Raw genomic sequence first — 14430 nt, forward strand, 5'->3', positions numbered from 1 at the left:
AATTTTAAGACTAGGATCCTCTAGGACAGTGGTTCTCAACTCCTGTCTTCAGGGTCCACTAATAGGCCAGATTTTAAGTATTGCCTTGGGGAGATGCAGACTAGAATACTGCAATCACTGAGCAGCAAATGATATCACCTGTGATGTATTTCAGTTATCTTGCAAACCTGGCTTGTTAGTGGGTTCTGAGGACAGGAGTTGAGAACCCCTGCTCTAGGACTATCAAAAATTCACACTGCTCTTCCTTACAACCCTGCCAATAAAATGATGTATAGCAAACATGTCAAAATTCCAACCCCTTGCTCATGTGATTGGATATATCGTATATGGTATAGACAGATTTTAGGCATCGCCCTGCTATAGCCATTTCAGCTTTTGAATTTTGGGGTGGCAGCTTTTCTTGCTGAAAATCTGATTAAGGGGTTACACTGGAAACAAAGTTCCTCCCTTAGCAATGTGTTTTAGAAATTTCTTGCAAAACATACAATATCTACAGCAGGGGCAGATCCAGAGGGGGGCAACGATAAATTAGTGACGGGTGAGCGGGCAGACCAGTCGGCGGGTAAGCGGGCGGGCAGGCCAGTCGGTGAGCGGGGGAGCAGAGAGATGACATCTCTCGCCCTGCAACATCACCGCAGTCCTGCTCACTCTGCAGCCGTGGGCAGGAGAGAGATTACATCATCTCTCTGCTACCTGCCTTCACTCTGGGACACAGCAAGTGACAATCCTGCACCTTACCTAGCAAGTAACAATCCGCAACTTGTGGCAGGTAACGTGACAAGTGACAATCGGCATCTGGTGGCAGGCGATGTGGCAAGTAACAATCCGGAACTTGTGGCAAGTGACAATCCGCATCTGGTGGCAAGAAACACGCTGCATCTGGTGGCAGTTGACATGGCAAGTGACACACTCGGGGCTCCCACTATTTCTGCATTATGGTGAGTTGAACCATTTCATTTTATATAACAATGTAATAATATAATGTGCTGCAATAGTCCTGACAACATATCAACCATGGTGCCATGATGATTGAAGCCCCAACACCACTGCCCTGATAAATTCTAACGTATTTTCTGGCAGTGCCCCTCCCGAGATTAGACTCTGGATCCACCCCTGATCTACAGAAGTAAGCAAGGATATGAATTGCTATACAGATAAGGTGCAAGAGACTGTTTTCTCAACAAATTTGGATATCAAGTTTTACAGAGGGAAAAAGGTAATCATTCTCAAGTTATATACACTTCAATTTTCACAAACTTTATTGCGCCCTTACTTTTTCTGTACATAATAAGAAAAGCCATCCCAGTGAGCCAAGTGAACAGTCCGTTTGCTATAATCACATTCAGACCTAACATTGCAAAAAGAAGCAACACATTCCCACAGCTAACCATTCATAAGATAAAGAAACTGGACAACAGAACTCCACATGCACATTCAAACACATCTGTCACTTAACACAATTTAATATTAATACATTTGTGTTAAGTGACAGATGCCTAGTACTGGTGGTAGCACACAATGTAAAAGCCACCACTGATGTAAGCTTTACATCGGTGGCAATAAAAATGATTAAGGGTTTGTTTTAGGTGGTGGTTTAATGATGGTGAGCGAGAATCATGTGTTACGTGCTTGTTTTTTTGCGGGGTGGGTGGGGGAAGGGTCAGAACCTCAAGTTTTTATTGCAGTCCAAGTCCCCATTGGCAATATTCAACACTTTGTACTGGTGAACATGGTCAACAACAAGGGAGGGTTAAGGGAGGGTGGTTCTGATTAGCTTAGATTAAAAATATATATTTTTTTAATATTATAGTGAACCTGTGGTCATTAGAATTGTAATATTAGGTCTAGAGTGGGCTGCACATACCTCCATATTTTTTGCAGTATGTCCTGGTAGTCCTAAATCTTGGGGTTCTAATTATGTTAGTCTCCAATTGAGCTCATGCCTGACCCCTTCAGTGGTTCATTTTTTTAGTATTGAAGCCGCTCTACTTATTTAGGTTCACTTGAAGTTACAAATGGCTAGTGGGCTACAGTGTTCTCGTGGGCATATATGGTGAGAATTTCGTTATTTTCTTGTTGAACCAGACAAAATTTGCCATCAGCCCTATCGCCACCCTTCTATCTGACAAATATTGATTGAAAAAAATTGAAAGAATCAGATGCAAAATTGTCGGCAGAAAAAAAACTACATCCAATTAGATGCAAGCACTGCTGCTGTATTTGTGGAAGTGGAAGATTTGTCCATCCATGCTTGGTAGCGGATTTGCTGAAAACCTGAGCGTAGCTTTTTTTGCTGCGCGGGATTTTGTACAGGTCCCCAAGGTAAAAAGCAGAAAAACTACTGTAATCTGCCTAAAAAAAGTTCCAGAACTTGTTTGAGCTTCAGGCGTTTTGGATCTTCTGGCTTCAGGCTTTTTGGAGTGGAGATGTGAATCCTCTCCATAGAGAATAGATTTTTTTCCCCTGCAGAGTTTTGTAGCTTCAGGCTTCAAGCTACAAAACGCTCAGGTATGAATGGGGCCCAAGAGTATGGCCTGCTTAACCTGTTCTACAGTATATCTTAGCGCCATACTATTCTTAGCATGTTACCTTGCTGTCTGGAACATTTTTTATCCACAATCTGTGTCTCCGGTCCTCGTCCAATAACCACTGGCACAGCATGTGGTAGTTTGATTCTACTACAAGTCTTTTCCATACCCACTAGCCAGCACTCCAACATTTTTCACTGTTAAAAAAAAAATTCTAATGTTGATAATTGAAATGAAATAAATAATTAAAAAAATAACAATAAAGCATATATTAAAGCATTTAGAACATTTTTTGAGCAAGTATTTTTTATTTCTTTTTTGGCAATTGTTTTTTTCTGTTATGGAAGAATGCTGTTGAACCGAGTAGATTCTTACTACCAAAGAGGCCAATAGTAGCATTCCGGTTCCATCCCATGCCACTCATATCATCACTTGCCTTAGGGCTGAATTCACTAAGTGTTATTGCATGATTATTTGCATTAAACTAACTTATGCAGTATTTACCTCAGGAATGTGCAATTCACAAAAAAAATGCATGTTAAATACCACAAGTAAATTTTTTTTTGTTTTTGTATTTGCACGTTATTTTACTGCAGACCAGTTGCAGCAGGAACTGAAACATTTAAAAGTGGTATTCTTACCACTGTTAAATGTGGCAGTTCAGCTCAGGGCTGCTGGTTGTGAAGGAGTCGGCAACCACTGGTGTCCTAACAACCATGACTCACCCCTGTTGTCAGTGTGGATTACCCGCTGACAGCAAAATGTAAATAAAAGAGCCGACAGTAAAAAATTAACACAAAAAATGCATCCATCCCAATCTACGGCTCATCCATGCCACTAAAGTGCCCATCAGTGTACCTACAGTGCCTCACAAAAGTGTAATGGTCAAATTAGATTTGAAATGTATGCCCCTAGAACACCTGATGGTGCTCCATGCATGTTGGGCCAGGCTTTGTATAAGTCTCACACATGTGGTATCCTTAAACTCAGGAGGAGTAGCAGAATATATTTTGAGGTGTATTTTTGTTATGTACATGCTATGAAATATTGTATAAATGGACAACCTTGTGTAAAAAAAAAAAAAAAAAAAAAAAAAAGCGTTTGTTTTCTCTTCACATTATCAAAAAACTTGTGGAAAAATAATTACATGCTCAAAAGACTCATTATGCCTCATAGAATATATGTTGGGGGTGTTTGCTTTCCAAAATGGGGTAATTTTGTGGGGCGTTTCCATTGTCCTGGTGCTCCAGGGCCTTCAAAAGTGAAAGAGGTAATCAAATTGTATATGTAATTTATGTTGGGCCTCTCCATGTGGCCAGGCTGTAAAAAAAGTCTCGCATATGTGGCATCGCCATACTCAGGAGCAGTTGTAGAATATGTTTTAGGGTGTAATTGTAAGTTTTCTTATGTTGTGTGAGAGAAATAACCTGCTAATATGACAATTTTGTGGGGAAAAAAATGGATTTTGAAAAGAATTGCAGGAAAAAGAATTCCAACTTCAAAAAACTCACCATGCCTCTTACTAAATACTAGGGATGAGCCGAACACCCCCCCGTTCGGTTCGCATCAGAACCTTCGAACGGACCGAACGTTCGCGCAAACATTTAGAACCACATTGAAATCTATGGGACTCGAACGTTCGAATTAAAAACTGCTAATTTTAAAGCCTAATATGCAAGTTATTGTCATAAAATGGGTTTGAGAACCCGGGTCTTGCCCCAGGGAACATCAATGTAAAAAAAAGTTTTAAACTGACGTTTTTTCTGGAGCAGTGGTTTTAATGATGCTTAAAGTGAAAAAAAAATTTGAAAAATTCCTTTAAATATCGTACCTGCTGGGTGTCTATATTATGCCTGTGAAGTGGCACATGTTTAGAACTGTCCCTGCACAAAATGAGATTACTATAAGAAAAAAAAAACATTGTTGAACAGTGGTAGAAAAATTGGGCCTTTGGTGCTGGCGCTGGTGCCACAACACTGTAAATCCTCACAGTTACTCTTGGTGGGTGCAGGAATGGGCCCTGCTGTGAAATATTAGATCAAGAATTGTAATTACATGCCCCTGTTGAACAGGGGCAGAAAAATTGGGCCTTAGGTACTGGTGCTGGTGCCACAACACTGCAACCCCTCACAGATACTCTAGTTGGAGCGCAGGAATGAGCCCGCTGCAAAGTATTGCATCAAAAATTGTAATTACACGCCCCTGTTAAACAGGGGCAGAAAAATTGGGCCTTAGCCACTGGTGGCGGTGCCCAGAACCAAAAATGTTCTTACAACCTATCAGCATGATCATTGAGGAGGAAAAGGATAGACACTCAGCATCAGCATAGGCAGTCTTGAAGGGATCTGACATTTAAAAAAAAATTATTCAGTTACATCAGCATCAGGTGCTTGGTAGCTGGTGGTGATCCAAGCCTGATTTTTTTTTTTATAAAGGTCAGTCGATCGACCGAGTCGGTGGAGAGGCGCACCCTGTGAATCAGTTACCAACCTTTCAGCAGCACTGAATGTGCGTTCTGAAAGAACGCTGGATGCAGGACAAGCCAGTAGCTCAATTGCGTACTGTGCAAGCTCTGGCCAGTGATACATCCTCAACACCCAGTAAGCCAGAGGATTTTCGTTGGTAAAGGTGTCCAAGTCTGATCTTGCCCCTAGGTATTCCTGAACCATGTAAAACAGACGCTGGCGATGGTTCCTGGAACCGGTCATACCTTGGGGCTGTGGACTAAAAATTGTCTAAACGCATCGGTCAGACGGCCACCTTCTCCACTGCTCCTTCTGTGACTGACCGAAGCCTCAGCAACACGTTGTCCAGGACCAGGATTTTGTAACCTCCCAGTCTCTGGGAACTCATTGCACAGACCTTTCTGCAAGGCCTCCCGAAGAAGTTTCATCTTCTGCTCCCTCTGTGCCGGCAAGATAAGGTCCGCAACCTTACTCTTGTAACATGGATTAAGGAGGGTTGCCAGCCAGTAATGATCCCTCTCCTTGATAGCATGAATACGAGGATCCTTCCGCATGCTTTGCAGGATCAGGGAGGCCATACAACGTAGGTTTGCTGAGGCATTCGGTGCGGAGTCCTCTGGGTCACCGAGGACAACATGATCCGCAGCCACCTCGTCCCAGCCACGTACAAGTTCATGTTTTTTTGGGACTGTAATTGATCCATTGAAGACTGCTGCTGATTCCAATTCCAGCTGAGTGCTAGGCTCCACCTCCATGCTGACACAATTCTCCTCCTCTTCCTGTGTGATAGGCGGGCAAGCAGGAACACTGTCTGGATAAAGGGGGCCTTGAGAGGTAAGAAAGTCCTCCAGGTGAATAACAGGGACAGTGTCACTGATGCATGCACTGTCACTGCTCACCATCTTCGTCGCCTCCTCAAATGGTGACAGGACAGTGCATGCATCCCTGATCATGGCCCACTGGCGTGGGGGAAAAAACAAGCTCCCCTGACCCTGTCCTGCTGCCATATTGGCACAGATACTCATTGATGGCCCTCTGCTGCGTGTGCAGCTGCTGCAGCATGGCCAACGTAGAGTTCCACCTGGTAAGCATGTCACAGATTAGGCAGTTCTTGGGCAGGTTGTATTCCTTTTGGAGGTCTGCCGGCCGAGCACTGGCATTATGACCATCGGAAATGCACACAGACTTTCCTGGCCTGCTCCTGTAAACCCGGGTACCTGCCCAAGAACCGCTGCAGCACCAAGTTAAGGACATGAGCAAAACAGGGCACATGGGTCAGTTGTTGCAGGGCGGAGAGGACTTTGGTGCCATTGTCGCAAACCACCATTCCTGGCTTAAGCTGGCGTGGCGTCAACCACCTCTGAGCCTGCCCCTGCACAGCTGACAAAACCTTTGGCCCAGTGTGGCTCCTGTCCCCCAAGCACACCAGCTCAAGCACCGCATGGCATCTCTTTGCCTGCGTACCTGCGTAGCCCCTTAAACGCCTACGGAACACCGCTGGTTCCGAGGACACATCAGCACAGGAAGAGGCCACAGAGGAAGAAGAAGAGGAGGGGGTGGAGGAGAGAGGTGTGTCACAACCAGTAGTAGCATTTTGGAGGCGTGGTGGCGGAACAACCTCCAATACTACTGTACCTTGTCCTGCGTCCTTCCCAGCTGCCAGCATAGTCACCCAATGCGCCGTGAAAGATGGGCAACGTCCCTGTCCTTGCCTGCTGTACCATGAGTCAGCGGTAATATGCACCTTACCACTGTCCATCGAGGCATGCACATTTCCTTACACATGCCGGTAGAGAGCCGGAATTGCCTTCCGTGAGAAAAAGTGGCGTTTGGGAACTTGCCACTGAGGTACCGCACATTCCACAAACTCACAGAAGGGGGCAGAATCTACCAACTGAAAAGGCAGCAGTTGAAGTCCTAGCAATTTAGCTAAGCTAGCATTCAACCGCTGGACATGTGGATCGTTGGGAGAGAACTTCTTTCGGCGCTGCAGCAGCTGGGGCAGGGAAATTTGCCTGGTACAATCTGCCATCGGTGTACCGATAGTAGATTGCCCACAAGTACTTAGCTGTGACGCACCTAATTCTACACCTTCAGTCCTATCGGTGCAGGCTTCAGAGAGGACTGAGGATATAGTGGGGTTGGAGATCCCAGCTGATGAGGAACAAGGAGAGGTCCGCTTTGTTCTTTGGTGTGGGTCTTTGTGGTACGCTTGCCAACGAACTGCATGGCAGGTCGACATATGTCTGGTCAAGCATGTGGTGCCCAAGCGGGTGATGTTTTGGCCACGCGAGATACGCTTGAGACATATGTTGCAAATAGCAGCGGTGCGATCTGATGCACTCGTCTCAAAAAAGGCCCACACCAAAGAACTTTTGGAATAACGCAGAGAGACAGCAGCGCCCTGCACATGCGTAGCTCTGAGTTGTGATGCAGTCTGTGTGCTGCCCTCAAGCTGGCCCCTGGAGGGCATCCTGCCTCGTTAGAGATGTGCCTCCTCCTCCTCTCTCCTATCAGGCACCCACGTAGAGTCAGTGACCTCATCATCCCCTCCCTCATCACTGTAGAAAACCTGGCAGTATGCTGCAGCTGGGGGAACATGACTGCCAGATTGCTGTCCTTGGGCACCCCCTCTCTCTGCGCTCACGTTACTGCCTTCCTCTAGCTGTGTACCATCATCGGAGCCTTAAAACCGCTGCGCATCCTCCTGCAGCATGTACCCAACACTGTGGTCAAACAGTTCGGGGGACTCCTCAGGAGGACATGGTGGGGCTAGGGAAGGAGTGACTGATGCCATTGAGCAGAGGGAAGAGGCCGCGTTGGCAGCTGCTTTGCCAGACAAAGTACCCTGAGCCTGGGTGAGAGAGGATGAGGACGGCTTGGTCATCCACTCTACCAAGTCTTCGGCATGTTGCGGCTCAACACGGCCAGCTGCTGGAAAAAAAGGACAAGAGTGTCCCACGGCCACGTGCTGATGAGGATGCACCGTGTCCACGACCAGCACTGTTGCCTCTAGACGCAGAGCCTGCTTGCCCTCTTTTATTGGGTCGTGACTCTCTGCCTCTCCTTGTTTGTCCTTCCAGACATACTAATGGCCTGCAGAGGACACAGACAGTACACCACGTGAAAGTACTTGCAGCAATATATCCTCCCTGTACTATTAATATGAGAAGATCTCTGCTTCTAGGAGTAAATATGATAAACACCAGCTTTACGTTAGGTGCACAATGTGCAGAGGACACAACAGTACACACACCACGTAGCTTTAGGTGCACACTGCAGAGGACACAGACAGTACACCACGTGAGAATACTGCAGCTAGCACAATCACCTGCCTGCCTGTCAGTAAATTAGGAAGAGCGGATCTAGCTAAACTATACAGTGTATAAATATATATACACAACACCTGGGATGCATATATATCCTCTACACACTGTAATTCTAACTGACTAGCCTGCCTGCCTGCTCTATCTAACTCAATTGAAATGACACTGTCTCTCTCTCTCTCTCTCTCTCTCGGTCTCTATCTTTAACCACCGCCGCAACGCACTACACAAGGCCGACTTGCAGGCGGCCTTTTATAGTGTGGGGCGTGTACCAAACCCCCTGAGCCATAATTGGCTAAAGCCACCCTTGCTTTGGCCAATTATGGCTCTCTGTTTTTTGCAAGCTGTGATTGGCCAAGCATGCGGGTCATAGTGCATGCTTGGCCAATCATCGGCCAGCAATGCACTGCCGCAGTGAATTATGGGCCGTGACACGCCACTCGAATTTGGCGCGAACGGCCCGTAACGTTCGTAATTCGACAAACTGTCGTGAGTTCGACTCGAACACGAAGCTCATCCCTACTAAATACCTTGGATTGTCTACTTTCTAAAAAAAGGTCATTTGGCAGGTACCGTATTTTCATAATACAGTCAGAGTAAAATGAAATCTCCTCCTACGAGCTTTAACCAGACACTGATAGAAGTCATAAGACTGCTATAAATTGCAGATGAGAAAAGGAATTTAGCAGTTTATATTTACTAAAATAATTGCAATTCCATTTCCTGTGTTTTGTAGGAGACCAGATAAAGTGGTACTAAACCCAGGACCCGCATTCACTATAACTGAACAAGCTGAAGATGGAAAATGTTTTTTATGAACAGCTATTCCAGGTTTTGTCTGCTCTAGTTTTTGATATATTCTGTGAGCCATTTACAAAACACAAGGCATTCTTTGCCATCAGTGTTCCATTGGGATGATTTCCCTTCACTTTTTATCCTGCAAACACAACAGTAAGTGAGAGGAAATGCCTTCTTAGGGATCGTATTCCAAGCATCTTCATCAAAAGATTTGCCCTTTATTCCTGTTCTGGTGACAAATCAAAATTTTGGATCTTTTGCACAAAAAAAAAAAAAACAGATGGAGGTTTTAAGCGTTCCCTACTCTGTCCACAGCTCAAAAACAAAAAGTATAAAGTATAAAAATATGAACAGGATCTTCATTGCACAGAAAGGTCACAAAGCTCTTTAGTGCATGCTGGAAAAATATCTGGTAATTTAAATGGGGCCATGCACTGCAACGAGTGCCAAAAACTGTGTAACTGCATGCCTCGTACACATGGCAGTTTTGATTTACTGTCTGCAAGACCTTGTGTAAAAGGTATCCATAGTGCATCTGAACTTCTATGGACACCTGTTCATGTCTGTAAGCTGTTCATGACCTGAGAATTATAATTTCTGTGCCACCGCTACTGATTACACACTACTGATGCAGCGGTAATGCAAGTGCAAAATGTGCATAATAATGGAGAAGTTAAATCACAAATAACACCAATAATCATAATGAAGAAATATATTAAAAAACATAGGAAAAAAATGTTTTTCAAATAACACCAATAATCATAATGAAGAAATATATTAAAAAACATAGGAAAAAACAGTTTTTCAAATAATAAAGTCCAGTGCAAAAAATGGGAATATCGAAAGCAATAATGTGCCTTCTTCAAGAAGATGGCGAGTGCTTGATAGACAGATGTCGGTGTCAGCGATCATACATTTGTGCCGAATCCCAAAATAGAGAGAACTCCACCACCATGTGCAATGGCTGCTCACCTCAATTCCAAACGTAATGAGCATCAAACTGCAAAAGCAATCTCCATATGCTATCCTCAGTTATTGGTCATCGCACATGTAACAAGGAAAAACGGCTCCTGTGTTTCTTCCCTTAGACTTAAGCTACTCCCAGCCTTCTCTTTCATCTGCACCTTCTCCCAGAATCAGCTGTCTGTCGCCCTGGCTTCAGCATCCGCCTCCAGCTCCTCCTGCCAGCGACCGCCTGCGGCAAAGTGCAATGTCTGATGGACCTCCGCTGGTTTCCCCTGCTCAGCCGCCATTGCGCGAGTATGACTGTGGGGTGGTTTGGGGTAGCAATTTTTGCGCTGTTTCCGTGGACAGCTGCATCCTTGTGGTGGTGAAATCAGCATTGATGCATTTGGGCGTTACGCCAGGCATGGCGCCCGCATCGTTCCCGGGGGCGGGTTTTCACCTGGGTGGCCCCCTGTGGTCTGTTTCACCAGTGGGTTTGCACCTGCCGCAGGACGTCAGTTAATTGACGTACTGACGCTAGAGTTGTTTGACAAGGAGACAGTGGATAGGTCTAGGCGGATCGATGTGAATGTTCAGGCTGAAAAGGCGAAGCAGCTTCCTCGCACATTTGGGAACTGGCTGCATGGTTTCTGCCCCTATTCAGGGGTGCTCTGTGAGAAGTTTCAGGAGCTGGGCCCTTCCCTCTTCGGATACCTGGATGGCCGCCCGAAAAGAACTGCGTTTTGACTGCCAGTATGGGAGTCTTTGGCTGCTACTCATGTGCCCTCATAGACCGATCACCTTTCAGTCCCCTGCCGGAGCATCCGCAGCATCCAAAAAAGCAACTGTAAGTGGTACACCTTGTGTCGCTTTGAGCATGAGTGTTCCACTTGCGAAGGGGCTCACCCAGCGGTCCACTGTTTCCCGGAAGACGAAACAACTAAGCAGGATTACAGACCCGACTTTCCTAAGCCGGAGGATGTAGGTGAGCATCACAAGAATGCTTCCCTGGCTCGCCCAGTACCCCCTCAGTAGGGAAGCATTGATTTTTTGGGACGTTTTTTCCCCGGGGATTTTGGATTCCCTTTGTGCCGTCAGATGAGCCCACAATGTCCCAATAATCTGAACCCCCACGCGCAGTTCGAGTCTGTAGTTGCTGAAAAAATTGAGAAAGTTACTAATGGGCCACATGGCGGGTTCGTTTGGCCTCCCTCCTTATCACAACTTGCGGGTTTCCCCGCTTGGCATGGTGCCTAAAAAAGATACTGGCAAATTCCGACTATTCCATCACCTTTCCCTTCCGTTGGGTTCTTCTGTTAACGACAGTATTGACAAGGAGGAGTATCAGGTGCAATATGCCTCTTTCGATACGGCGCTTGGTCTGTTTAGGTCTGCAGTTGCTTCTGCCCTCCTGGCCAAGGACATTGAATCTGCCTTTCACCTCCTGCCCATCCACCCGGACTGTTTCCATCTCCTGGGTTGTTTTTTCCAGGACAGCTATTATGTGCCTCCCAATGGGTTGTGCCATATCATGCTACTATTTTGAACTTTTTAGCTGCTTCCTGGAGTGGGTTTTGATTCAGTTCTCTGGCTTACACTCAGTTTTACACTACCTGGATGACTTTTTGTTTATAGGTCCTGTGGGGAATGACGCTTGCCTTCACATGTCTGCTTTTCAGGTGGTTTGTAGTTCCTTGGGCATCCCACTGTCGATTGCTAAAACCCGAGGGCCAGTCCCCTGTTTTGTCCTTTTTAGGTATCGAAATTGATTCGGTGTAAATGGTCTTCTGGCTCCCGGCAGAAAAATTGGTTTAAGGCATTGGTGCGATCCGCTAGGGACGCCAGGAAGCTCCGGCTCCAGCAGATTCAATCCCTGTTGGGACATCTCGTCTTTGCTTGTCTAGTGTTTCCCATGGGTAGTGCCTTCTGTCAGATGCTGTCCTGGATCACAAAGGGCATAGCGGCCCTTCATCATTACGTACGCATAACTAAGTCTTTGCATGATGATTTGGAGGTGTAGCTTTCCTCCTTGCAGACCTATAATGCAGACTTATAATGGTCATTCCTGCTGGCAGCTGGAGGAAGTGCTTAACTCGCAGTTGGAATTCTACACAGATGTTTTAGGCTCCTGGGGTTTCGGTGCCTTTTTTACAAGGTGCTTGGTCTGCTGAACCCTGGCCGGCCTCATGGGCCCAACTAGCTTTGTTAAGGAACATGATATTGTTGGAACTCTTTCCCATTGTGGTGGCAGTGGAATTGTGGGGGGAGGAATTGTGGAACAGGCGTGTGGTTTTTTTTTGGACTAATATGAGTGTGGTACAGGTGGTTAACTACCAACTTTTTATTGCTATCGCTGATTCCCTTTCTTGTTCACAGTTCGACTGTTTCCACTCATCGGCCCTGAATGTTTCTCCAGTGGGCCTCCCTTGCCCGAAGTTCTTGTGGACCCTTGTTTCTGTAGCTTGTTGGGTCGGTGCCTCACTCTCTCGAAATAAGACGGTGGGCTATCATCGGATTTAGTTTGAATGGGTGTCTGCGCTTGGCGGTGAGTTCTTCCTTTCTTCCCCACAGGACAGGTGCTTGGCTCTCTTTTCCTACCTGGTCCACCTGCAAGAGAAGAAGGTCTCTGGTTCGTCGGTGGCTACTGCTCTCTCCTTTTGGTTTGGGCTCCTTGGCTTGGAATACATTTCCAGGGATTTTGTCGTTCGGAGGGTTTTGCGAGGGACTGTCCCTGATTTGGAACAAAGTCCCTCTGTCCCTCATTTTAGTCTGATCTATACAGTTGTATATAAAATGCACTTTTTATCTTTTTAAAAGTGTTTCCCAGTGCTAAACCTTTCATCCAATTTCTAAATTGTTGCATTTGTAAATTTTAAGAGCCAGTATATAGCAATAGTATTGGTAAAAAAAAAAAAATGTATGAGTTTAACTAATCATTTTTTTGAATAATTCTTCTTTAGCCACTTGACTTTGTGCTGGTATATCGGAATGATGTCTACAGCTACAGGCATCATTCAGATATCAGCTTTTTCAGCCAGCCATATTATGATGTCACGCTCGGCCGCTGCATTCAAACAAATGGTGCCGTCTTGGCTGGGAAGCTGAGATTGTTTTTTAGGATTTCATGCTTCCCAGTCTAGAGGTGAGATGTAGGGTCTTATTGACCCCATAGCTCACTGTAAAGAGGACCGATCATGTCATATTTCTATTACAAGGGATGTTTACATTCCTTGTAATAGGAATAAAAGTGATAAAAAAAAAAAAAGTTAAATAAAAAAAAAAATGTAAAGCACACTTGCCCCACATGCAGAAGCGAATGCATACTCAAGTCCCATATGAAAATGGTGCCCAAACCACACATGTGAGGTGTCGCTGCAAACATTAGAGCGAGAGCAATAATTCTAGCCCTAGACCTCCTCTAACTCAAAACATGTAAACAAAAATTAAAGCGTTGCCTATGGGGATTTTTAAGTACTGAAGTTTGGCACCATTTCATGAGCTTGTGCAATTTTGAAGCGTTACATGTTTAGGTATCTATAAACACATTATGCAAAAAAATTAAGCAAATTTTACAGTTTTTTTTTTTTTTTTAAAGCATAAACCCCCCCCCCCCAAAAAAAATGCATTCGAAAAATTGCTGCGCAAATACCGTATGAGATAGAAGGTTACAATAAAAAAAAAAGTTGAATTCTCTAGGGCAGTAATGGTGAACCTTGGCACTCCAGATGTTTTGGAACTACATTTCCCATGATGCTCATGCACCCTGCAGTGTAGATGAGCATCATGGGAAATGTAGTTCCAAAACATCTGGGGTGCCAAGGTTCGCCATCCCTGCTCTAGGGTCTCTGCTAAAACACACACAATGTTTGGGGGTTCTATGTAATTTCTAGCAAAAAAAAAAATGATTTTTACATGTAGGAGAGAAGTGTCAGAATTGGCCTGGGTGCCACGTGGTTAAGGGGGCGTGGTAGGGGGGGGTGTCCGTTGCCTATGTACTTTTGCAAATTGCCATCTCAAAAAGTTGGGAGGTGTGCAATAAGGGTGTCATTGGACCTTACTAAATGATTGTACAAGAGCCACACAGAGCTTTCATACAACATGCAGCGCCCTAAAAAAAAAAAAAATTATATATATTTATATTTTGCCTGTTTCATACTACATTGCATAATTTGCGGCCTCTTACCCAATGTGTAGCGCCCCAGCTGATAACATAAAGACGTAGGCTTTACCCAACCAGCTACCGCATTAGCCAAGCTCCAAGCCACGTGTAAGCGTACAATTCACAGCGACGCCACGCCGCTGCCCAGCACGCACAACGCTGCGTTCCACGCGAAGTAAGAAGTATACCGTTTCCGGAATAATAACGTC

General features: G+C 45.3%; 1 protein-coding gene across 3 annotated transcripts in view; it reads right to left on the minus strand.

The window, feature by feature from the left end:
* Nucleotides 1–14386, minus strand: part of APTX (aprataxin) — a 37244-nt gene extending 22858 nt beyond the window's left edge. For 2 of the 3 annotated variants that reach the window (XM_040325502.1, XM_040325494.1), the window contains exons 1-2: nt 14246–14386; nt 2590–2725 (exon numbers count right to left, since the gene is read on the minus strand). In XM_040325502.1, the coding sequence (XP_040181436.1) occupies nt 2590–2661 (72 nt within the window). In that variant the 5' untranslated portion in view covers nt 2662–2725; nt 14246–14386. The remainder of the gene's footprint in view (nt 1–2589; nt 2726–14245) is intronic. The other variant, XM_040325484.1, reaches the window with a different exon arrangement.
* Between the last annotated feature and the right edge of the window lie 44 nt (nt 14387–14430).

The sequence above is a fragment of the Rana temporaria genome, chromosome 1 (genome assembly GCF_905171775.1).
Source record: "Rana temporaria chromosome 1, aRanTem1.1, whole genome shotgun sequence".
NCBI classification, from domain to species: Eukaryota; Metazoa; Chordata; class Amphibia; order Anura; family Ranidae; genus Rana; species Rana temporaria.